This window comes from Leucoraja erinacea, chromosome 1, assembly GCF_028641065.1.
Source record: "Leucoraja erinacea ecotype New England chromosome 1, Leri_hhj_1, whole genome shotgun sequence".
Lineage (NCBI taxonomy): Eukaryota > Metazoa > Chordata > Chondrichthyes > Rajiformes > Rajidae > Leucoraja > Leucoraja erinaceus.
The window spans coordinates 17,248,866-17,275,493 of NC_073377.1; the positions used below are offsets into that span (position 1 = coordinate 17,248,866).

The following is a 26,628-nucleotide window of genomic DNA, read 5'->3' on the forward strand; positions in this document are numbered from 1 at the left end:
TGATAGTAAAGGTGAACTGAGTTTTGTATTGGCTTACCTGTGGCACACCTGCCTAGCCTTGTTTGTAAAGATCATGCTATATGATTCTGCAGGGTTGCTACATGTCGAAGACCCTGCCCCAGGATGTCAGAGCGTTTGAGAAATACTAGAGTATCTTGGCTCAGCATCAGCTAGCTTTCAACAATTTGCATTATGTTTACACTCCAAGAACAATTATTTAACAAGCACCCTGTTCATTTCTTCCAGGTCTATCAGCCATTATCTAATGAAGCTGAAGTTGCACAGACCAAAAAATTATTCCGGAGGCGAAGAAATGACCGTAGGTGAGTCTTCAGCTACTATCCACCATGGATTAAAGCACTCAAACTTGCAGCTTTCACAGTCCTTGTTCAGACAAAAGAATTTAGCATTGAATCTTGTTCCTAATGACATAATGAATGTCGCACTCGGTTAAACTGAAAAGGTTGTCAGCCTTTTACTAAATATAATCTGTTGACATCAGTATCTAAAAAAAATTGCAGTAGGTATTTCTTCTCCCAGAGTTTTACATTTTTTTATTTTTCAGGATTTTCTCAATTTTCCTCTTATGCTCAACTCTGTGACTAATTTTAACGTAGGTAAATTGACCGTCACCTAATTACATTGAGTTAAATCTCCCAACAGTATTCTTAAGAAGTGGGTTAAGACCTTCTAAACCAGTTCACTTGGGATCCAACTTCAACACAGAGTGAGGAGCTTTGTGATGCAACAATAGCTGAAGAGGGGGAGGAGGAAACGGAGGCAGCAAGGGGGCAGACACCTCCTTTCAATCATCCCCAGATCTGGCCCTAGGCATGATAACTTTTATTTTGTGACTTATCTCATTATTTTCTTTCCCCCCCCCCCCCCCCCCCCAATCCAGTAATCTTGCTGATTTAATGCAGCATCATTGATGGAGAGGGTAGTCTGTGCGCCGGCTCCTAGGCCTGTTCCAGTATTGGTCTGAAACCAGCAGCTGGCAGGTGAGTGAGAGGGTTCTTGGGGTGACTTCTTCTAGTTTGTTCCTCCTCCTCTATCGGATGTGCCCTTGGCCTCTCCATGCTGTGTCTTTCCACAGACGCCACATATCCCCAGGGGTGAACCAACTCCCATGGAATCACATGCTCCTGAAAACATTCTTGTAAGCAAGCACAGTGCTAAGCATCCCCCATTCCTGTTATGCTGCAGTTTCCTGAAGACCTGAGATCCAGCTGCAATTGAATCAATGCTGTAATCTGTTTAACCATCAAAATTGCAAGGACTGATGTTACAGAACATTGCAGTCTGTTACACGCTGTGGTGTTACCAGGTGTAACTTTCAAGAAGTATTAATTGTATCACCACTGTAGCATGGTGCTGTTAAATATAACTTGTCATCTTTCCCTAACTTCAAACTTTAGCGTTTACTTTGTCACAGTAATGCAAGTTTGCTTAGTTTATATCTTGAACATTATAGTAGAGGAGCGCATCCAACTCTTAGATTAATTATGATGAACTGATGACATTTACATTATGTCTGGTGGATTCATAAATTAATGTTCAATTGTAAGGGGTAGGATTACATGTGTTTCTTTCTGTCCGCCAATCTGTACCCGCATTTAATTTCAAAACTTTTCCTTAGACTTATCTGTGCTTCTGTCAGCAATCTGCAGGCAGGGATTGTGACTGACAGATATAAACAAAATAAGTTGCTTTAGTCTCTTCTTTAATGACGTCCTGCAGTTGACTTAACCCCAATATACTATACCTTGCAAAATAACAATCTACCATTGACACTTAAACCAGGACTGCTCAATCATTATAGCCTACTCTTAATGGGTGTGCTAGCCTGACGTAGACGCAACAGGACAAAAGTCATTGTCGCATCAAAGTTGGGTTGTTAAGCAGGTTGGCATTGTGCTTTGTGAAATGGTGGGGGTTGGTGAAGAGAAAGGAGCGGGATTTCACCAGCATGTGTGTGATTGTATATGTATTTTGGAGGGGGGAGGCAAGGGTGTACCAAAGAAAGTGGCTTTGAGGAGTTTGTGGGATTGCAAATTTGGGGGTAAGTTGGGGTGAGGGGGAGGGATGTAAGTTTAATGCAACATGGGGACCAGGATTTAGGAAAGTATTTAATTCACCTGAAGGTCTCCTGGACCAACGTTCTGGTATCGGAACCTAGTTGAAGGGAATAGCCTCACATTTATCCACGTTACACAGTAGCCGCCCTATAATTCCCCACTCTCTCAACCTGTCCCGATAACCAAGACCTTCTCTGTATCTTCTCAATTTCTCGTGTGGGATTTTTGAGAGAGAAAAACAATTACACTCCTGGTTATTTACTAGTATTGAGAAAAACTTTAAGACTGTAGCGGCACCAAACGTGGTGAACAAACAGTTGATTTATTCATATGTTACATGGTTGGTGTACATGCAAGCTTGGTCCTCTAAACCTGCTGCTGCTGCTGCTGAGCGAGGGTGTTGCCGCAAGCTCAGCTACCTGTAAAACAGATGATCTCCAGGTGAGATCTGCATATGTAGCAGGAGACTCCGCTTAACCCATGATGTCATGTGACAGCCCTCGTAGCCACTGACAAGGGTTCGACCGTAAGTGGTCTGACTATCAGCTGACGTCACTGGACCCTCCCCTCAAGAACCGGAGGAAGGAAAACGAGTAGGCCAACGAATCGCGGCAGCCAAAACTCGTAAATGCGAAAAGGAATAGAACGCGCCAACCTTCACGAAGAAGGTGTGCAAGCATGGTCGAGCTTCTGCTGTGGGTCCGAGGCACTCCGGCCGTGGGTTGGGACGGTGGAGCGCGCGGGTGCAGTCGATACTCCAGCTGTAGGCCATCCCGGTCGTATGCCGAGGGGTGCAAGGAGACCAATGCAAAAAAGCCACAGGATGGACGAGACGTCACATCTCATTGACCAGCAGGGGATTGTGTCCCGAGAAATACGGCACCCAGCAACGGCTGGGAGACGTCGGCAACAATGCAAACCAAGGAACAAAGAATAAACTAATAGCTAAATCCGACGAGGTCATTACAGTGTAAAAAAGTGAAAAGAAACAAAAATACTACAGTGAGCAAACAAGTCCAAAGTGGTAGGAAACTGTAAGTTCAAATTGTCCAGTGTCTGATGTGAAGCTGTGCTGAAAGCTGGAAAACTAGAGTTTGCAGTGACACCATCCGACCTGAAATGGTGCTGTTGCCGGTGATCAGGCTGCAGAGACAGCATCTGGCCGGTAGGTGGCACTGTTGACGGCGGTCAGGCTGCAGTGACACTATCCGGCCTGAGGTGACTCTGTTGACAGCGGTCAGAGCAATCGAGCGGCCATTTTTGGCTGCCGATTGGGGGGCCTTTACTGGTGGCCAACCAAGGTGATTCTGGGATGCAGCTGCCACCCCTCGGCGGAGACTGCCGGGAAATCCGTCGCGGGACCGCCGACTCACGACCGGCCAAGGCACCACCCCGCTGCTGGGCCGATCCATAGCCAGACCGTACGTGCAGTTAGCGGCCAGGGATCGTCGAAATACGCGCTGGTGAGGAACAGAAGGACATCTTCGGGCAGCCGCCCCTCGGGTAGGTCCGCTAGATCGGGAGGCTAGGCCTTGAGCAGTGGCCGGTGGTGTAATGGGCGAGGGTGAGGCTCGGGGCGGGGGGCTGCTAAACTCACAGCTCCTGCAGCAGCTGGTGGGGGAGCGACGGCAGCTGCGGCTTCTCAACTCCGGTGGGCAACAGCTAGTGAGGGAGCAGCGGCAGCTGCGGCCACTCAGCTCCGGTGGTCGGCTCCGGGCGGGTCATGCAGGAGAGATTGGCGGCCGTCAAACAAGGCCCGGGCCGCACCCATCGACACGGGCGGCCCGCGGCTGCTGAGACCTGCCACAGGAGCGCGTTGAGGCGGTCGTCGGCAGTATACATTACGGTAGGGCTGGGTTGGCGGCAACGTCGTTCAGCAGGGCTGGGCTGTCGGCTGCAGACATCAGGCCTCCCGAGGCTGCGTGCGTCGGGTGAAAACCAAAATCCCAATTTGGATCGCGGGTCACCAATGTAGCGGTACCAAACGTGGTGAACAAACAGTTACTTTATTCATACCGTTACATGGTTGGTGTACATGCAAGTTTGGTCCTCTAACATACTAAGTCATTGCTGCTGCTGTTGCTGCTGCTGCTGAGCGAGGGTGTTGCCTCGACCTCAGCTACCTGTAAAACAAATGATCTCCAGGTGAGATCTGCTTATGTAGCAGGACACTCCCCTTAACCCATGATGTCACGTGACAGCCCTCATAACCATTGATGAGGGTTCGACTGTAAGTGGTCTGACTATCAGCTGATGCCACAAGACAAAACAAAAAAGTAGAGCTGCTGGAAGATTGAGTCGGGCAGCATCTGTGGGGAAATGGATAATCCATGTTTTAGGTTGAGACAGACGCCACTTGACCCACTGAGTTCAAAAGCAACTTTATTTATTGCTACAGGTTCCAATCTTTTGTGTCTAGTTAAAATACAAACATGTTTGAAGCAGCAGGCAAGGAATTTGTTTCCGCGGAAGGCTGTGGAGGCCAAGGCAGAGATAGATAGATTCTTGATTAGTACAGGTGTCAGAGGTTATAGGGCGAAGGCAAGAGAATGCGGTCAAGGGGGACGAGATGGGCCAAATGGCCTAATTCTACTACAATCACATGAACATGAGGAAAGTACAGAGAACAAAGGGCTAATTTGTGATAGGGTGAAAACCAAGAGAAACGCAAAGACAAATGATGGTGATGCCAGCTGAGAGAAGGTGATGACGATTTATTAAATGCAGTGCATCTACCTAGAAGAAATGTAAATAGAAATCTAAAACTGAAATACACTGTAGTTGCTTGAAACAAAGGTTGAGATTTGGGTTTATTATTATCATGTGTATTCGGATACAGTGAAAGCCTTTGTGTTTGCATGCTATCCCATCTGATCGGATATGCTATACACAAATACAACTAAGTAATACTCAAATACAATAGATAGAGCAAAGGGGGGGAGATACAGAGTGCAGAATATAGCCTCAATACTGGATTTGCTGATCAGGCTGCATCTGTACAAACAGTATTTGATGATTTGCTGATCAGGACTAACGGTACATTTTAACCATGATCTTTTTTCAGGGTTGGCCAGAATGGTCACTTGAATTCTCCATTTCCTCGTCCCTTCGATCTCTATCTATGACCTTGCACCACCCTGACAAATGCCAGCATCTATCTTGCTCAGGGAACAACATCTCACCTTACAATCTGGCACAATAGCAGGTGACACTGGCGCATGACAGTTCGTTTGCGTGGTGCGTGTCTGCGCGGAAAGGGGCTCGCAGATCGGTGCCGAGGACATCGGTGACTCTGGAAAGAGATGGATCAACGTACATTTGGTTCTGTTTCGGTAATTTTGTACGGTACTTGTTGTCACGAGTGCTTGGGGCGGGATGGAAAGTTGGCTGACAGAGAAACCCACAGTTCCATACACTACTATGCTTTCTTGGCGTGCTGATTTGAATGCTCTCTTTAGTTTGGAGTAATATCATACAGTCAATAGGCATAATTACTGTTTGCGAGAGGGGGGTTATGTTGGGTGGTGTCGAGGAGTATTCGGAATGGGTGAGGGGAAAGGGATAGGAGGGTGGTTGGGAAAAACCAAGCAGAAAGGTTGTCAGGTGGGGTAGGAGGGGGGTGTGGTCGGGGGTGTGGGGTAGGTAAAAGAAGGGGTAGGTAACATGAAAACGGTTCTGTATCATAAACCAGGTTTGAGAGTTTGGGTGATTCGTTGAGGGATGTGTCGGTTGCCCCAACAACCACATTACGTTTGTTTATGGGAACGGCCAGGACTGGACTGTCGAACCACATGCTGGAAATCTAAAGGGGGGGACTCCCTGTGAAGTTGAAGAATACCCTAAGTGCAGAAAGGGCAACAAAGCACCCCCCAAACAAGATAGGTGAAAACCCAAGAAAAACCCGAATGAAAAGGGCGGAAAAAAGGGGCGGAAGAGCGGCGCATGGCCCGAAAACCACGGAGAAAAAAACCAGGAACCGAAGAGGGGGGGGAGGAGAGAAAAAAAGGGGGGGGGAGAGGGAGGGGGGGAGGGAAGAGGGAGAGAGATGAAGGAGAGGGGAAGAGGAAGAGAAGAAAAAAGAGGGAAAAGAGACAAAAACGCGAGAGCGGGTCGGCGACGACCCATCCCGCGGGCGGATTGGTTATATATAGACAACCAGAGCGAGGGCCACCACAGCACTTGCCGCCGTGACGTGCGAAGCTGGAGACACGCCGGCAGCGCCGGGGCGCCGCGGGCCGCACACGGGCCCGTGCGTGCCGAAAGCAACCCCCCGCCACCCGCCCACACCGCCGCGCCCAGCGGCAACCCCCCCCCCCCCCCCCCCCCCCCCCCCCAGGGCGATCGCCGCGCGCCGCACGGCCTCAAGGCCTCACTCTGCACGCACCTGTTCCCCCGGAGCCTGGGGCCCGAGACAGGGCTGAAGGGTGTGATAGGGGTTATTGAAGTGGGCAGGTGGTGAGTAGCCGCCAGACGTGGGGCACGCGCACGGGTTGTGACTGATGTCAAAAGGAGGTGACCGCGTAGGTCGTGTTGCAAAAGGCGCGCATAGATGTTGGCACACAAGGGCGACCGGTGTGTGTCAGGTTCGACCGCACGATGGTATTGCAACGGTGCGCAAAGGGTGGTAGGGGCCGTCCAGAATTGGTGTGCGTTCGGTCACAAGGGCCGCCCGTCTGAGTCTTTCTGGGTTAGGGGAACAGAGGGCGGCAGAGATTCTCGCAAAGTCACCAGTCGTTGAACACAGCGTGATAAGCGAGACTCGCCCAGCTCATTTCCTCCTCCAAGTATAGGCCGGTTGCTGGCAGGGGCAAAGAGGAAGGTCACTGGGTGAATGTGAGCCTGTCCACGACACACGGCAGCCATAGCCGCAAGCAGGCCTACGGTCGCGGAGCTACCTCGGGACCGTCCCTGGCGACCAGGCCAAGCTTCGCTGCCCCAACGGCGCTGGCTCCGGAGAACGACACTGGCACAGTCGCCGGGCAACCACGCCCTCCGCACCGGCACCGATCTGCCGCCGCGCTCACCTACACGCCGATGCCCCGCCGTCACTGCTCGGAACCTACTGCACCTTTCCTCGCGCCGCCCGGCCTGTTTTCCGGGGTGTCGCCTCGTCCGGCATTCGTTCGCCGCCGGTTTTACCGGGGCCTCCCGGATCACGCTGCCTTCCAGCCCCCCCGCTGCCTTTCGTCGGCGCATGCGCCGTCATCTACTCTCTGCTTGGGACCCCTCTCCGTAGCGTGACACCGTGTTCCGTGTGTATGTAAATCTCCCCTTTAAAGTGTGTGGCTTGGCCGATGCAAGTGTTGTTCTGTGGCCTTAGCGCCGCACGCGTCAAGGTTGTTCAGCTGACGTCCAGCCGTGTTCTGTATGTGAGTTATAACGGCGGATGGGGCGTCCCCGAGTCGAGCGCGGCGGCAGCCCAGCAACATTGGACCCGCCCCAACCCACCCCCCGATCCCTCACCAGCTGAACCTCCACGCACACCCTTTCAGAACAGCCCGAACTGCTCGCCACCGCCCCACCCACACCAACCCTCTTCCCCACAACCTCCCTCCCACGAAGCAAGTGGGCATAGCCTCCCTCACATGACTAGAACCAACGTTCTGGGATTGCAATCTCCACTGAAGGTTCTTGTTCTTATTTAACGCTGAAGTTGTGCAGACGTCCAGGAGTTAATAATCCAACGCAGCCTCGCTTGGCTTTAACACATGGATAAACGAATCCAGCTTGTCAGCTTTGCCTATGGGGTGGGAGCAATTGCGTAAGTCTTTGTAACAATTTGGTTGGTTGTGTCAAATTGCAGGGGGAATTACTAGCATTAATGATTAGTACTGAGATAGACTTTTCAACTAAAGTCCATGGCGGACAAAGTAATCTTGACCTTCCTTTTTTTGATTTATACTAGCTGAGGTTTCTACTAGACAGGTTGTATGTTACTCTATCTATCTATCTATCTATGAAATGCTATCTACTATCTTTCTATCTATCTATCTATCTATCTATGAAACCATCAGACTTCTATCTATCTCTATCTACTTCTATCGTCTAGGGGTATCTCTAGCATCTATCACGCTATTATTCTAAACGTAAATCATCTTGTTCCGGCCTGCATGTACGATCCTTCACAACGCCTTTGATTTGCGTTACGTCTGCTCCTTCCTCACTCTCACACTACACGTCGAAACAAGTTGCAAGACGGACACTGACTTTCACTGTGGCTGCAGACTAGGCAGGTGAGGGTGCACTTGGGGCTGCATGGAGTGCTAGGGCAAGCGTTCACATTGCAAACTCGCTTCAGTTCCACTTGATCTAGGCTGACGGTGTGCATGGTGGAATATGTTGGGGGACATATACAGCATTAGGTGTTGGAGCGTGCCCCACGGGTCTGTCACTTGTTCTAGTATTATGTCATAAAACTACTGGGCCATCCGACCAGGACTGGAAAGGACCAGTGGCGCCCTTCTTCAGTTTCGATTCGAAGTCCCGTACTCGCGCGATGTCCATCGAATGCCGGTGCTCGCAGATGTCCAATCGGAGTTTGGATTCCTTTGGCAATGTACGGCTGCCGGCTGCATTTCGTTCTTCCTTTGATTCGAGATGCCCCGCCAATGACAAGGACGAGCTCATTCTCTGAGATCTTTTCCATTTCCGGTATAGATCGTCGCGTTTTCTTTCTGACGGAGACGTGCTGCCGTCGGGTTTCATTTTGTCGTGTGACAGTACACTTTTTAATCAGAAGCCTTCGCTCACCCCACCCCCAGTATTCAAAAAGAAATGTTTCTAACATGTAGGATCCAGCTTCCAACACACTTCGAAACAAAGTGTGCGAAGACAGGAACATTCTGAACTTTTCCACTGCTGCAGCAGGTGAGGTAGAGCGGGTGCATCCTGGTGATTTTTTTCAGAGAAGGCGATCCCGCTCCGAGAGAGCTCCACCGTTTGCCGGCGGCTACCATCGTGACCATGTCCCGAGAGAGACGTGGTTCATGGTGAACTGTTTTGGGGGATCACAGACACATTGGGAGAACCCGAACGGGTCGTCACTTTGTCTAGCATCCTGTCGGCAATCGAGGCAGCCGTGAAGTTTGGTGATCTGTTTGCTTTGAAATGTCCGGAATGTGTTGTTGGTGGAGCAGTGAAGAAAGGCTGCATGTGATGGGCGGTTGATTGAGTTCCTTAATTGTGTCCTGTTTAATTGTTAACTCTGTGCAGGTAAGGTGTACGTTTCACTGACTATGTGCAGTGTGGCTATAAATTTGAACTTTAGGAGGACTGCGAGGACCTACGTGATGGTGGGGAGGGTGTGGGTAAATATGCCGGAAGTGGAGTGTGAACAGCTGGGCAGTGCAAACCCAGTGGAATGGCATGCTTTAGGGATGGGTGGGCCCATAATGTTGGGGGGGGTGGGGGGTGGGGGGGGCATTAGGACGCTGCATGCTAGGGGCAGACCTCTGTGGGTAGATCTGCTATGTGTAGTGTGGGCCCGTGGTGGGGTGCTGAGCCTGAACTCGGGCCGTAGAGTGGCATAGCGGCTCCGAACCTGCTGGTGGCGTCGGATAGGCGGGGTTGCAAGAGCCCGCTGTGGCGTTTGCGAGCAGGTCTGCAACTGCTGGTGTGTTGTTGTTGTCTGCAGTTTGCAGCTCCCGCTGGATGTGGGGCCTCGTGGGATGGTGGTGCGGATGCGGGCACTGCAGAAGTACGTGAGGGCATTTTCGAGTAGCCCCGGCGAGCCCCATTCCCTTTCAACCAGTACAAACCGCCCACCCCGGTCCCACCCGTCATTATCGCACACCCCCCCCCTCCTCTCTGAACCCCACCAGAATCTCGCCTCAGACTATTCCATCAACCGGCCCTCCGCTGACCCCAACCACCCTTGTTGTTCTTCACGATATCCCCCTGACCTCTACCCCACGTGTGGGCGGGATACGGTAAGGCGGAGTCGTACGTTTGACACAGGGGGTGGATCGGGGGGGTCTGTGGGTGGGGGGGGGGCTTGGCGCGGGGTGGGGGGGGGGGGGGTGTGGGGGGCGCATTAAACCTCTGCGCCCCCCCGAGGGGGGGGCAAGGCGGGACGATTCCGTCGGCCCAGACGAGAGCTTGTCTCTTTTCTTCTGCGCCTCCGCTCGGCCTGTTCGAGGGAACGCCTCACCACCCAGTGATGACCCCTTCTCTCTCCCGGCACCGACCGGTCGCCCCTCCTCTGAGCGTCGCTACTACGCCTCTCTAGCCTTTTAGGGTCTAAGTGCGGCATGAAATCAACTTGCCTCAACTTTTTCCATGTCCCTTACTATCGAACGTATCTCCGGCCCCGCTACCGGGCGCGTCTCCCCCTCTAACGTACTTCCCCCCGCGCACAGGTGGGACTCGGCAGCAAACCCTGACCTTACGCGATACAAAACCGCCGCTGAAAGGAGGCCGGGGGTAGGCGGGGCGCTCGTGCCTCATACCGCAAGGCGGAGCCAGAAGCAACTGGGTCTGGGGCGATCCTACACCGCCTCCTACTTACCCGGGACGCCAGCACGTTTTGCACAGGTCGCCGATTTTATCACCCCAGCCTCCACCCGCCAACCTACTCGTTTTCCCCACCCTGCATGGCCATTGTTTTACCGTCTCCCCGTAAACGCAACTGCCCTGGCTACCCTGTTCTGCCTGCTCCTGTCCCACTAAATAGTTTCCACAGTGCCGTCGCCTCTATCCGATTTCCCCCCCCCCTACTCCAGATCCCTCCCTACCTTATGTCCCGATATACCTCACACTCCTTCTTCTCTTCAATACTTCCGTTTCCAGCCCATCTCGCTCCCCCTTTACTGTTGCCGTTCATCTACCTACACCCCCATCCCCTGATGCCCCCACCAGAATGCCTTAATCCCTCCTTTTCTTCCTGCGACCACAAACCAGACTATTTTCCTCTACTCACACTTTCCTTTGCATATCGGAGGTTGGGCCTCAGTCTGAACTACTTGTGCTGCAACCTCTCCCAGTATCCTCCAATCTAGATTCTACCCCCAACTCCCAATGTCCCTTCGTCACGCTGCCTCGGGCGCCCAAGATGAGGGGGTGGCCTCACCAGGACACTATGTCTCATTTTTCTTTTGGGACCAGGATTCCCTCTTTCCTCAAGAGAGCCCGCCAAAGGGTCGATCATGGCGAACCCGCACATCGTTCTCCTTGCCCCAACCCCACCCAGGTTGCAACATAGGACGAGCGTCCACCCTATCCGGTTTACCGGGTGCCTCGTATCAGGGGGGCCCGCCCTTACGGTCTCTATAAGTCCTCTGACATTTTTGGGTCACTCACACATGATGCCCACCGGCAGTCGCAGTGGCCCCATCTCCAGCGCGACCCTGCTGCCGTCCGCGGTGTGTCGCGGATCCCTCCGGGACCTCCGGTGTGACGGCGTCGTCCCTTCGCCACCAAAACCATCTACTCCTCAGGTACCTTCCGTCGCATGCGCAGAGATGCAACTCCGGTCTCTATAGCTCCGCGCCGGTGGACGGGGGTGCTTCCAAGACGCAGACAGTCATGTCATGGTAGCAGAGGCTCACTTGCCCCCCATCCAACCCGGACTACGGGGTGATGCTTTTGTTCATGGTGTGACTCTTGCGCATACACGAGATCACCAGCGGTGGATCGTTTCACGATAACTTGGCGACTCATCTCCTGGGGCAAGCCTGAGTCTAAGGGCGGGGGTCTGGCCAGCCGGGTTTATGGGTCCCCCCTTCCCATTCCCACACGTACCTCTTGTCCTTGGCCTCCTACCATATGCAAGTGAGGCAACCAAATTGGAGGAACGCACCTACATATTTTTGCTTCGCCAGCGAGACTATAGAGTTCTTGTAACTTCAAATAAGCGCTTGGTGCATCTGCCTCTCAACTTCGACCGGGCTATTTTGTTGTACCTCACCGGGCTTTTCAAGTCGTCTGTGTTGAGTCCGTCATTGTTTGTAACTCATGTTCCACCTAGTCCTCGCCGCTAACAATGTTCCGTTGTTTCGCTTTTCCTTGTTACTGTTTGGCATGTCTTTCTTTTCATGTACGTGGGTCTCGTAGATATTTGACTGGATAGGTGCTCCACATTGCTGTGTCGCCGGTTTTTCTGTTCCTTACTTCGTCGGTGCAAAAAGGATCACTACCCGACGAACGGGCACCTATTCCTTTTCCCCAGAGATGGGCCTTCTGACCCCGCGAGGTACTCCGAATTTTAGTATCTCAAGATCAGGTCATTTAATTAGCACTACACAAATTGGGGGATGAAATTCCAGTGCGCTGGCAGCAAGTAATGAGAATACGGCTAAGGAGGTTATAAGAGTTGTGGACATCGAAGACTAAAAACATCCTCCCCAGCGAGATGGTTCCCACTGTGGGGAGCACAAAGTCCCAGTCCCCATCCCCTGGGTCACCATAGTCGGGGGGCTGGAGGGGTTGAGGCTCCGTGCTGTCCGCTGACGGGCGGAACCCGATGTTCCAGTGCCCGGCGCCCGGGATGGTGCATCGAGAGAGCGGGCCGTCAGTCTGGAAAAACCCTCGTCCAAGGGCGACTTGGAGGCCTGCACGTCCCGCTTCGGTACCGAGAGATTGCGCGAGTCCGATGCCACCAGCCTGAGCGGGGCCACGCACTGCTATGCTGCGGGGTAGAAGGTCACTGAGCGGCCTAGAGCAACTATTCGCCCCTCCTGAACTCGGGTGGCCGGTATTCACTGGGGGGCCGCCGGTCGGCGGAAGGATCGGGGTGTGCTGGCTTCCCCTCGAGGGCAGTGGGAATGTCGCCGCTAACCGGAGCGGGGCCGTTGTAGGGGCGCGAGGACAGGGTCGAGTATGCTTGCTCGGAGGAAATCAGCTCTCTCTCTCTCCGCCAAGGTTAGTACTAAGTGGAAGACGTGTTTCAACCAGCGGTGTGAGCGTTACGAGTGTTCTTTATTCATACTGTGTGGGTGTGCATACAGAGAGCCTACTTATTTTCTGAAAAAATCAACGAAACTAGAATAGTGTAATGTTGCATTTGGGGAGGTTGGAATTAACTTTTGAGTGGGAGGTGGAGTGAATTCTTTCAAGGCGGGATATGTACTAATAGTGTTAAGCACACAATATCATCGACTGCCCCTATTAGAGTTACCTTGGAGCGGAAGGGTCTGCGCCTTGAAATGATGACATAGACTTCAGAGCTGGCAGGGGGCTTCTTGAGGCCACCGTGCTTCCACTGGGGCGCTGGAGATGAACCAATCCTGGCCATAGGGAAGCATACCCGCGGACAACGGTGGACTGACCGACGTGGGGTTGGTCGCGCGCTCCAGCTCCCCCCCTTCTGAACAATGTGGAGGCTAATGCACGGCTGGGTCAGAGCGACCGAGTCTGGTGTAACGGGGTCCTGGAGGGACGAGAGACCGGGCAGAACTGAGGGGATGGTCTGCTCCGCGTTGGACGGGGTGTGCGCGGGGGGGGCCATGAAGGTTGAAGACCCGAGCGATGGCCGGACGTGAGAGGAACGGACGAAGGATAGGGGTGTATGCCCGAAAAGGGGTGTCATGGCACTAGAGCGAAGAAATTGGCCGAGACAGTCGGTGGGGGCCGTGTGAGCGTGGGGTGTGGTTCGAAGGTAAAAGCCTCGCTCTGACACCAGTGTGTTGGATAATGGTTATCGCACGGCGGGGACGTCACACTGGACAATGACTTCCTTTTTAGTGCATACTTGGTGCGTACGAAAGCACTACGTACCTGGCTGGCACGAACTAAAAGCGATAGTTGGGTGGGGGAGGGTTGTAAGTTATACTTGGATTAGGGGACGGGTCGGGTGAATGGAGTCGGTAACATAATTAGGAGGGACTGCTTCTAAACAGCCAAGAATGCCGAAAGGCAAGAGGCTCGGGGAACCCCCCAAATTCGTAAAAAAAAAAAAAAAGGCAAGACTGTTCCTCAAAAAAAAAACTAGTTAACATACAAATTTGTTCAAAAACGAGAAAGGACAGACAGCTCAGGGCAAGCAGGCGCGTGAGAAGGGCGCCAGCGGGCCGCGGTGAGAGCCATCCTTAAACGCTAGGTTTAAGCCACATCTGTAGTCCTTCACGGAGACCGCTGGGTTGCTGTATGTGTGATGGGACTAAAAACATCAGGAGGAAGGTTGATCTGCAAATGTGGAATGGCCCGAGTGGGATAGCACGCGTCGTCGAGGTCCAAAGTTGGGAAGATTAGCGAGAATCAACGTGAGCAGGAAGAAGAAAGGGCGGAAAGCATCTACCCATGAGGTGTGGGAAGTTGGGAGAAAAGAGGCGTGGGACGGGTCCGTGGGGGCATGGGAGAATGGAGGTTATCCACTTGGGGGGGCAAAAACAGGAGCAGGAGAAATAAATGTGTCGGTTGGGAAAAGGGAAGTACACATCGCCAGGGGATACTTACATCAAGTCCTACCCCCCCCCCCCCCCCCTTGCAGGTACAGCAGGCACAGGAAAGGAAAACGAAATGGCATGTTGGCCTTTTATAAACAAGAGGAGTCGAGTATAGGAGCAAAGAGGTCCTTCTGCAGTTGTACAGGGCCCTAGCGAGACCACACCTGGAGTATTGTGTGCTGTTTTGGTCGCCAAATTTGAGGAAGGACATACTTGCTACTATCCCTTGCTTGAGGGAGTGCAGCATAGGTTCACAAGGTTAATTTCCGGGATGGTGGGACTGTCATATGTTGATAGAATGTAGCGGCTGGGCTTGTACACTGTGGAACATAGAAGGATGAGAGGGATTCTTATTGAAACATATAACATTATTAAGAGTTTGGACATGCTTGAGACAGGAAACATGTTCCCAATGTTGGGGGAGTCCAGAACCAGGGACCACAGTTATGGATAAGGGGTAAGCCATTTAGAACGGCGATGAGGAAATACTTTTTCACACAGAGAGTTGTGAGTGGTGGAATTCTCTGCCTCAGAGGGTGGTGGAGGCCAGTTCTCTGGATGCTTTCAAGAGAGAGTTAGATAGAGCTCTTAAAGATAGCGGAGTCAAGGGATATGGGGAGAAGGCAGGAATGGGGAGAAGGCAGGGTACTGGTTGTGGATGATCACAGTGAATGGCTTACTTCTGCACCTATTGTCCATTGACTCATTTGGTTAGGCACATGCAAAAAGAAAAAATCGCAGTCAGCCCCAGATGGGAAAACCCCATGAAGAAATGCCATCAAGCTGAAACACCAATCTCATTCCATAATACTGCTTCAATTTCCAACAGCATTTGCTTTCCTTACACAGCACCTTCCCATACAACAGCAAAAGTTCAACACCTGCTATTTTAACACCCATCCAGTGAAGCAGTAATTCACTTGGCACTTTTTCAATTCAATGCTCAAGCTGTGGTCTCCTCTGCACTGGAGAAAGCAAATGCAGATACATTAGCTGGTTTACAGAACACGTCTGTTTCGTCAGTGACGGTCACCCAACTTTCCAGCAGCATCTCACTTTAATTCTCCATCCTACTCCTATTCTGACCCCTCTGTCCTTGACCTCTTACATTCTTCCAAGTAAGCCCTTTTTCTGCAGAGATGCTGCCTGCCCCACTGAGTTGCTCCAGCACTTTGTGTCTATCTTTGGTAAGCCCAACAAAAACTTGAGCAACCACATCTCGTTGTTTGTCTAGAAATGCCATAGCCCACAGGGCTCAACATTAAATTCAGTACTTTCAACAATAACCAGCCTTTTGATTTTGAGTCAGAACTCGCCTGCACTGCTGCAAGAGCAAGAAATACCACGGGCGTACAGCAGATCATACAGTGACAAGGGGTGTAGGAAGCAATTGCAAATGCTGGTTTATACCGAAGATTGACATAAAATGCTGGAGTAACTCAACAGGACAGGCAGCATCTCTGGAGAGAAGGAATGGGTGACGTTTTGGGTCGAGACCTTTCTTCAGTCTGAGTCAGGGGAGAGGTGATGGGTATGGTGTGAAAGCGACAGATCAAAGTGGACAAACAAGCACATGCTCAGCGATGGTTTCACTGAACACCTCCGCTCAGTCTGCCTAAACCTACCCGCCCAAACCACACCTTTCCCAGGTACCTTCCCCTGCAACCACAGGAGATGCAACACCTGTCCCTATACCTCCCCCCTCGACTCTGTTCAGGGACCCTGACAAACGTTTCAGATTTGGCAGAGGTTCACTTACACCTCCTCCAACCTCATTTACTGTTTCATTTGTTCAAGGTGTGGACTCTTATACATCGGCGAGATCAAACGCAGACTGGTCATTTGCTTCACTGAATACCTTTGCTCAGTTCGCCTGCACCTACCTGATTTCCTGGTTGCCAAACACATTAATTCCCCTTCCCATTCCCACACAGACCTTCTTCAGCATATAATCTTCATCATATAAACCTCCAACACTTTCGCCACCTCCAACGGGATCCCAATACTGGCCACATCTTCCTATCTCCACCCCTTTCTGCTTTCAGCAGAGACCGTTCCCTCCGAAACTCCCAGGTCAACTCGTCCCTTCCCACCCAGACCCCCTCCGTAGGTATTTTTCCCCTGCAACCGCAGGAGATGCAACACCTATCCCTTTACCTCCCTCCACGCCTCCATCCTAGAACCCAAACAGTCTTTCTAGGTGAAGCAGAGGTTCACTTGCTTCCCTTCCAACCTCATCTACTGTATCCTCTGTTACAGGTGTCAGTTTCTTTACATCGGTGAGACCAAGCGCAGGCTCGGCGATCATTTTGCTGAACACCTCCGCTCAGTCCGTCTTAACTTACCTGATCTCCCTGTTGCTCAGCACTTCAACTCGCCCACCCATTCTCAACCTCTCCTTTCTGTCCTGGGCCTCCTCCATTGTCGGAGTGAGTCCCAGCGCAAATTGGAGGAACAGCACCTCATATTTCGCTTGGGTAGTTTTCACCCCAGCGGTATGAACATTGACTTGTCTAAATTCAAATAGCCCCTTGCGTTCCCTTTTTATCCCACACCCCTTTCCCAGTTTTCCCCACCAGTCTTACTACTGTCTCTGATACATTCTCTTAGTCTGTCCCAACATGGTCTAGCAAACCTTCACCTCCAACAGACACAAATCTGTTGAATCGGTTTTCTCTTGGTCTCCACCCTATCATTGATGTCTCTTTTGTTCTCCTTAACACTCGCATTTTACAATTTAAAGTATGCCCATTATTTGAGTGCACCCAGTTCTGCCACCATGTCATTGACATTAGATGTTAACCCTGTTTCTTTCTTCACAGATGCATCCTGGCTTGTTGACTATCGCCAGCTTTAAAAAAAAAAAAATAGAAACTAAGTAATTTTGAGCTATGAAGATGAATTTAAATATTTATTGTTCTTATCACGATCTAAAAATATTATTGTAACTATCATAAATGAATGAAATTTTCAAACAGTATTTGACAAAGTATTTTACATGAATGTGTTTGGAAGCTTAAGGCTCATGTTTAAAATAAAAGAATGAATGGGATTTGATCGCAATGGATATCAATACAGTTTAGCTTAAATCTAAATTAATTAACAAACCAGTTTTAACTAAATCAATGGCATACCTATGTCTGCGCTGAGGAGAAATAACTATAAGCGTGAGGTTCTGTCCTGTTGCCACGACTTTTCACCCACATTAATAATGGTGTTCAGCAAAGTGTTTGCTTAATATATGTGGAAACAAGATGATCAGAATTGTCTTCACTGAGAGTTTCAGAATCATAATGCTCTACTTGAAAAGATCGTGGAAGATTCTCCCACAACTAACTTTAAAAAGGAGGCACAAGGAAGTGCAGATGCTGGTTTACAAAAACGGACACAAAGTGCTGGAGTAATTCAGGTGGTCAGGCAGAATCTCTGGAGGGCATAGATAGGCAACATTTTGCGTCAGAACCCTTCAGACTGATTGCCCTTAAATTCAATTGGACTATCTATGATACCTCCCTTCCCTTTCTCGATCTCTCTTGTCACCAGCACAAGGACAAACTATAGACTGACATCTACCATAAAACCACAGGCGCCCACAATTATCTGGACAACACCTTCTCCCACACTGCCTCTTGCAAAGAAACTATCCCCTACTCAATCAACTCCCACGATGAGGCTTTTCAGTCTAGGATATCGGAGATACTCTTTCTTTAGGAAACTTTGTTTCCCCCCGCCCCCAATATCGCAGAAGATGTAACATCTGCCCCTCTACCTCTATCCTCTTATCCAGCACCCCTTCAAGATGAGAATGTTTCATATACTGCAGCTTCCAATTGCCAACCATTTTAACTCCCCATCCCATCCCCATTTTCTTTCTGTCATTGGTTTTCTCCATTGGGTGAAGGCAGTCCACTGGCAAACTGGAGGAAGAGCACCTCGTCTTCTGTTTGGGTAGCTTACAACCCAATGATATGAATATTGAATTCTCCAATTTTTAGATAACTAACAAACGACATCGGTCCCACTCTCCTTTCCCAGTGCCTCACATAGATACGCACCTATCTCGCATAATTCCTTTCCCACCTTTCCCCTTCCTCTCGTCCCCTTCCACCCATATCCCTTCATCTGGCTTCACATTTTCCTCCTCTTCTCTCCCCATTTTCAAATCTCAAAGCATTTTGTCTTTTCACTTCTGGTCTTTGTCCAATCCATCAAACACCCACTCACCTGTATCCACCTAACACCTGCCAGTCTGAAGAAGTGTCCCGACCCCAGACATCACCTCTCCATGTTCTCCAGAGATGCTGCCTGACCCACAGTTTGTGCCTAACTTTAAAGGTGGTTTGGACAGGCAATTACAGATGAGAAAATGAAGATTATGAGGGTGAGCACAGAACAAAACACGACTAATTAATGTAATCAAACAGCATATAAGGCTGTCTAGCCTCATTCTGTGCTACAAACTTTCATCAATAATGGGATGACTGAATTGATAGGTAGTAACCAATAAGAAGATTGATGATCCTCAGAGAACTTTGCATGTGTAAATTTACAAATAGAATGTGCATAATACTGTAATCCATTAATGAAGCAGCAACAATAACAATGTACAAGATTGATAATATTCCACAAGCAAATAGTTGCTCTAAAAGAGTTATTAATGAGGCAATGCTGGTGCTAATTCCTCCGTCTACGACGCATCTCCCAATTCCTCCGTCTACGCAGCATCTGCTCCCAGGATGAGGTGTTCCACACCAGGGCATCTTAAATGTCCTCATTCTTCAGGGAACGGGGGTTCCCCTCCTCCACCATAGATGAGGCTCGCACCAGGGTCTCTTCCATACCCCGCAGCACTGCTTTCTCTCCCCACCCCCCGACTCGCAACAAGGGCAGAGTCCCCCTATGTAAAGGAGTGGAGTCTGACACACTGTAACCTTTACTGAGTCTTTAATTAAGGCACATGTCACACACGTCCCAATACTGACTGCATCTAGTCTTCAGGCGTACTGGAACAAACAGGGAGGAACAAGGGGAGGATATCACAGTTATACTGATATGGCTGGGCGTGGTTAGTGGTATTGAGGTAGCTACATTATAGGTTGTATGCATAGACCATCTACATCCTTTCCCTTGGAAATTTAAAATTGAAGTTATAACAGTGGCAGGGTGGTTATACAACACCTGCAAATCTAAACGAAATCACCGTAACGGACAGGAGGTTTGACAACCCGACCCGAGCGAGTGCGCATGGCACCCTCACCCTCCCCACCCGAAAGAAGAGGAGGAGGAGCAATATCAGCCGGGAAGGAGAAAGCCGGCGGAGACCCAACCGGGAATGTGGAAGGAGACCTGACCGGCACAGGCGAGCCAGGGGAAGGAGACGTGGGGGAGACGGAGGAGAAGGAGAGCGGGCAGTGGAGGAGAACCATGGAAGGGCAGAGGGAGGAGAACGCGGCAAGCGGACTGACCGGGGCATGCAGGGAGCTGAGGGGTAGTTAGTAGTGGGAGGCTCGAAACGCAACGGAGGAGCATAGGGGGCCGCAGGAGGAGGCTGAGGCTCGTTAACGGCCAACAGGTGCTGGCGGCTACGGCGGTAGATAGTTCCTTCAAAGTCCACCAAGTAGGATCTCGGTGAATTGTCCACCCCAACCACGGTTGCGAGTCGGGAGAATCCGGTGGCTGTCTGCATGCGGACGACCTGGCCAGGCAGTAGTGGTGAGAGGGGCGGCAGGACTTGTCGTGAGAGCGGCGCTGTACTTCATGCCTTTGAGCAATCCGTTGCTGGACGGCAGCAGGCTGGAGGACCTTGGGCACTAGGGATTGCTGGGCGATCGGCATCGGTGGGCGAAGAACGTGGGACATCAGACGTTGGGCAGGGGATCGCATGGTAGTGTCCCTGGAAATGTTACGAAGGTTTAGCAGACCCTGGTAGAAGTCACCATTGGAGAGACGAGACTGCTCGAGCAAATTCTTGGCACTGCGGACAGTACGTTCGGCCAGGCTATTGCTCTGCGGGTATTCAGGGCTGCTGGTGTAGTGAGTGAAGCTCCACTTCACAGCGAAAGCTTTGAATTCTGCACTGGTGAATTGACGGCCGTTGTCGGTCTGCAAGCGGACCGGGGACCCAAAAGTTGCGAAGTGTCGGCGCAGCTTACTGATGACCATTTCAGAGGTGATAGCAGGGAGAAGGTCCACCTCGAACCAGTTCGAGTAGGAGTCGACTAACACTAGGTATTGCTTTCCACGCCATTTGAATATGTCGGCAGCCAGCGATGACCAGGGCATAGCAGGGGCGGGCTGCTGCAGAAGTGGTTGGCGCTGCTGATGTGGGGCAAGAGTGTTACAATCAGGACAGGAGGCTACTCGGGCCTTAATGTACTTTGCCATGCCGGGCCAATAGTATTGTTCTTGGGCATGTGAGACAGTGGCATCGGCTCCGGGATGCCCCATGTGGGCAGCGTTGTAGTACAAGTTGTACAGGGAGGCAGGGACGACCACCTTGTGACCCTTGATGATGATCCCGTCCCGGAGCACTAGTTCATCTCGAACCAGAAAGAAAGGGTGGACACCAGCAGGCAGCGAGGCGCGTTTGCTTGGCCACCCCCGCTGGATGACAGCTGCGAGCTGTTGCAGGTCTGGGTCGTTGGCAGTGTGCTCAACCAGGCACTGCAGCTGCTTAGAGGGAACAAAGTTGACATTGAGTACCTGCAGATCCTCCTGTTCGTAGGGATGTCTGTCGCAGGAGGACCGGGGGGCCCTGGACAGCGCGTCAGCCACATGCATCTCAGTGCCCCTCTTGTAAACGATCTGAAAGTCGAACCGCTGGAGCTGTAGCATCATTCGCTGTAGTCTGGCTGGAGCGATGTGGATAGGTTTATTGAGGATTGTTACCAAGGGTTGGTGATCCATCTCGACGGTGAACTTGGTACCGAAAAGGAAATCCTTGAACTTGGAGCAGGCGAACACAACCGCAAGAAGCTCCTTCTCTATTTGTGCATAGCGCTGCTCAGTGTCCGTCATGGTTCGCGAGGCATAAGAAATGGGCTGCAACGAGCCATCATCATACAGCTGCAGGCAGGCAGCACCTAGTCCGAAACGGGAAGCATCACACGTTACTACAATTGGACGCTGCAGATCGAAAAACTTGAGAGTCGGTGTGCTGATCAGCTTCGTTTTGAGGAAGTCGAAAGCCTGCTGGTGTTGGGGAAACCAGGACCAGGCAATGTCTTTTTTCGTCAGTTGCCTCAGGGGTGCGCTCAACTCGCTGAGGTTGGGGATAAACTTCCCCAAATAGTTGACCATGCCCAGGAAACGCTGCAGGCTGGTAACATCTGTCGGGGCAGGCAGCTCGGAGATAGCGTTGGTCTTCTGCGGATCAGGTTTCAGCCCGTGGGCCTTGAAGATGTGGCCAACATAGGGTACTTCAGCTACACGGAACTTGCACTTTGACGGGTTGAGTTTTAAGTTGATCTGGCGAGAGCGGTCTAGAATCCGTCGGAAATGGTGGTCATGCTCAGCAGCATCTTTCCCATAGACCAGGATGTCATCCACAATAATGGCACACGGCAGACCAGCAAACAGTTGCTCCATGGAGCGTTGAAACACTTCGCTAGCGGAGTTGATGCCGAATGGCATCTGCAAAAATTTGAACCTTCCGAAGGGTGTGCCAAAAGTGGTTAAGTCTGAGGAGCGTTGGTCTAGGGGTATTTGCCAGAACGAGCTCCTGGCATCGAGAACAGAAAACACCGTGGCCTGACCGACCTGGGCAGCAACATCTTCTACAGTCCTCATAGGGTAGTGGGGACATTTTATTGCCAGATTCAAATCTTTGGGGTTTATGCACACCCGTATTTCGTTCTTACCCTTCTTCATGGTGGCGACCCACTCGGTGGGATCGCTGACGGCTGCACGCACCCCCATGTCAACCATGTTCTTCAGCATGGCTTCAACCTTGCCCTTCATGGCAAATGACACCCTGTGTGGAGCACGGACCACTGGTACGACCGATGGGTCAGTTGCGATCTTGTACACAAGCGGCAGCTTCCCCAGCTTATCGTCGAAGAGGTCAGGGTACTCGGAGAGTGGATTCAGCATCACACGCACTTCGTGGACCGTACGGTCGAAAGACACCAGACCGAGATCCTGACAGGCCTGATTGCTCAACAGAGTCGCACAGTCACAGTCAAGAATGAAAAACGATAGGTCACGGGATGATTTCTGCAGCACACAGTGGAAGGTGGCCCTCCCCACAGGTGTTAGCTCCTCTCCCCCATAAGCACGCAATATGGAGCGATCAGCAGTCAACAGCTCATTATTTCTTATCTGTTTGAATAGGGATGTTGACATAACATTCACCTTCGCCCCTGTGTCGAGCTTAGCAGTGAAGGACTTGTTGATGACAGTAATGAGCACAGAAGGATCGGGGAGGCGAGATCGGCCATGAAGGAGAGTGTAAACACTGGCATCTCCCATGGAATAGCTGGGCTCAGAGTCGAGGGCAGTGTCGACAGAAGACTGGGAATCAAATTCGTTATCAGCTTGCTGAAGATTGTTTAAAACTTGTCTAGGAGCTGAGGGAATGTTCCCACGGGAGCGACAGGCAGCTGAAAAATGGTCCATCTTCCTACAGAAATTGCAAGCTTTGCCAAATGCTGGGCACTGCGACTGCATGGAGTGGATATAATTGCAGTTGGGACACTTCTTGACAAGCGGGACCCGAGGGGCATAAGTCGGCCGCGGCGTAGGGCGAAAGTTGCCTTGTTTGCGACGGGGCATAGCAACACCAGTCAGATTAATAGCCCGATTGTCAGATCCCCTCTGCCCATGTGGCGGGGCAACTACTTCAGCTATGCGGCATGCATGCATTGCCTGAGTCAGGGTGAGGTCAGGTCTTTGTAGTAGATCAGCACGTAGCTTCTGATCTAGCATGCCGGTGACAAGGATATCTCTGGTGAGCTGATCACACATGGTCTCGAAGCGGCACCGCTGAGCAAGGTAGCGCAGGTCAGCGATAAAACATTCAACAGGCTCATCAGGCTGCTGCTTCCGTGTAAAAAATCTAGCCCGCTCCAATATGCGGTTGGAGGGCAAGTCACAAATCTCCGCAAACTTGAGACATACCGGGTCATTGGCAGATTCCGCCGGCTCGACGACCTGGTCGTTGTCAACCAGGACCGCTGGATTGTAGTTGAAAACCTGAGCTCGTTTCATAGCATCGGGGCTGGCAAGGTTCAGCAGGAGTGAGGCTTTGACTGCATCAGGGTCATTTCGGTGCACGATGGTGATGAAGTGGTTGTAGTCCATCACGAAAATTGCCCAGCGTTCCGCAATGTCAGCGTCAAAGACAAGGGGAGAGGGCTTTCGGCATGAGAATGCCATGATTAATGGGGAATTTAACACTAGTTAAACTAGGGACAAATAAAACCCGATAAACAGGAGGCGCGCGTTTAACTTGCTGACACCATGTAAAGGAGTGGCGTCTGACACACTGTAACCTTTACTGAGTCTTTAATTAAGGCACATGTCACACACGTCCCAGTACTGACTGCATCTAGTCTTCAGGCGTACTGGAACAAACAGGGAGGAACAAGGGGAGGATATCACAGTTATACTGATATGGCTGGGCGTGGTTAGTGGTATCGAGGTAGCTACATTATAGGTTGCATGCATAGACTATCTACACCCTAGTCCTCACCTTTCACCCCACCAGCCGTCACATACAACAAGTAATCCTCCGTCAGTTTTGCCACCTCCAACGTGACCCCACCACTCGCCACATCTTCCCATCTCCCCCCATATCTGCCTTCCGCAAAGACCGATCCCTCCATAACTCCCTCAAATCTTCCCTTCCCTCCCGTACCACCCCCTCCCCGGGCACTTTTCCTTGCAACCGCAAGAAATGCAACACATGTCCCTTTACCTCCCCCCTCGACTCCATTCAAGGACCCAAGCAGTCGTTCCAGGTGCGACAGAGGTTTACCTGCATCTCCTCCAACCTTATCTATTGCATCCGCTGCTCTAGATGTCAGCAGATCTATATCGGTGAGACCAAGCGGAGGTTGGGCGATCGTTTCGTCGAACACCTCCGCTCGGTCCGCAATAACCAACCTGACCTCCCGGTGGCTCAACACTTCAACTCCCCCTCCCACTCCGTATCCGACCTCTCTGTCCTGGGTCTCCTCCATGGCCAGAGCGAGCAACACCGGAAATTGGAGGAACAGCACCTCATATTTCGCTTGGGGAGTCTGCATCCTGGGGGCTTGAACATTGATTTCTCCCAATTTTGTTAGTCCTTGCTGTCTCCTCCCCTTCCTCAGCCCTCCTGCTGTCTCCTCCCATCCCCCAGCCTTCGAGCTCCTCCTCCTTTTTCCTTTCTTCTCCCCGCCCCCCTACCTCCGATCAGTCAGAAGAAGGGTTTTGGCCCGAAACTTAGCCATTTTCCTTCACTACATAGATGCTGCTGCACCCGCTGAGTTTCTCCAGCTTTTTTGTGTACCTATTAATAAGGCAAATTGAGTTGTAACAGATGTTTGAGCAGAAAGTCAAAACAAATGTTATTGATTTCAATTTTATGAATATAGTTTTTGATTCAGAAATGCATGCCTTGCATGCACAACCTCCATAAAGGATATAAATATATTGGAAATCTACCAAATTATAAGAGCTTGGATTTGTGAAGAAATTAATTTATTTTCAGCACTATAAAAGGATTTTAAATAGTTACGTAAGATTCATGTAAACAAGACATGTAAATTAAAATGTAATCATATTGATCAAAGATACATTGAGGATAAAGTTTGAACGTCCTCCACCATCTTCACTTCCACCAATACCAACAGAGTACTGAACCTACAAAATATATTGTAAACAATTACTAATTAAAGTTTGTTTAATTTCCTTATAGAGGGATATAAAGATATAGCCACCAATAAAGTGATATATATCATAAAATTGTCAACTGCAACGTTTTTAACAGCAACAAAATATGAGGGGGTTAGGACAACTTTCTTTATCAGGGGAAGGCAACCTGCGGCCCCCAGGCTGAAAGCGGCCCGTAACCCGAAATCATCCGGCCCGCAGGCGGATTTTTTTTCCCGTAATCATCCGGCCTGCGGAGCGCCGAGCTCCGGCTGTACCGCATCCTGCGCAAAGCCGTCGGCATGGCCGCACACCTTCTGTGAACACGTTTAAGAAAGAACTGGGGGTGGAAGATTGCAACCTTCAAGTGGTCCGCCCTGTTTCGATGAATGCAATCAACCCGGCGTGCACAATCAAATAAGATCAAATAAAACATGTTGTCCTACTACTTTAGGTTGTGCACGCCATATGCAAGAAGAAGAAGAAAGAACTGCAGATGCTGGAAAAATCAAAGGTAGACAAAAATGCTATAGAAACTTAGCGGGTGAGACATGCAAGGATTGCATGAGGCTGCCTCACCCGCTGAATTTAATCCAGCATTTTTGTCTACCTTCTGTGAACACGTGATTTGAGGCCTGCCATCCGGGGCGGGATCCATGTGTACACGTGATAGATGTGGCCCGCCATCCACTCACAGACATGCGTCCTGGCCCCAATGCAGAACAAGGTTGCTGACCCCTGTTCTATATCAAGCCCACCTTCCTGCACTATTCCTACAATCTTCAGTAACCTTATCTGTTCCAAGTATCTCTTGCTGTCTTGAATTTACTAAACTAAGCACCTTCAGCTCTCTGAAGTGGAGAATTGCAAAGATTCGTCCTTTGAGTAAAGAATCTTGCCTTTGCAGTCAAAATAAAAGTATGCTTGAAATTCTCTTGTAGACTGCAACATTTTTGTGTGCTATTCAAGGTGAATTTTATTTAATAACCTAATCACAAAATGAAGGTGGTTATTATATGTACAAGTGGTGTACATCTGCAAAATTGACGGATTGTTCTCTATACACGTGATGTGTAGTGTCAAACAATATGCAGTGCACGTTTTGATGTCATTCATGCAAAATGCTTTTGTGCATTTAAGGCTCACAAATGGTGTAAACTATTCTGCACAGAATTGGGCCTTGACTGGAAAATATTAGTTTGCTTCAGTGTCAATCAAAAGTGGTTTGAAAATCCCAATTTGCCTTTTATTCCCCAGTCCGATGTTCTGTTCCACCAACATTCCTGGTGCCCCCAATCCTCTCCCTGTCCACCCCA

At 50.6% G+C, this 26,628-nt stretch overlaps 1 protein-coding gene across 1 annotated transcript in view; it reads left to right on the forward strand.

Annotated features, from left to right (window-relative positions):
- The window catches only part of ctif (CBP80/20-dependent translation initiation factor), a 162,641-nt gene that overhangs the window by 107,600 nt on the left and 28,413 nt on the right, over nt 1-26,628 (forward strand). The window contains exons 7-13 of the mRNA XM_055648013.1: nt 247-323; nt 3,313-3,541; nt 6,864-7,264; nt 9,712-9,827; nt 12,547-12,709; nt 16,718-16,737; nt 22,170-22,249. Coding sequence (XP_055503988.1) covers nt 247-323; nt 3,313-3,541; nt 6,864-7,264; nt 9,712-9,827; nt 12,547-12,709; nt 16,718-16,737; nt 22,170-22,249 — 1,086 coding nt within the window. The remainder of the gene's footprint in view (nt 1-246; nt 324-3,312; nt 3,542-6,863; nt 7,265-9,711; nt 9,828-12,546; nt 12,710-16,717; nt 16,738-22,169; nt 22,250-26,628) is intronic.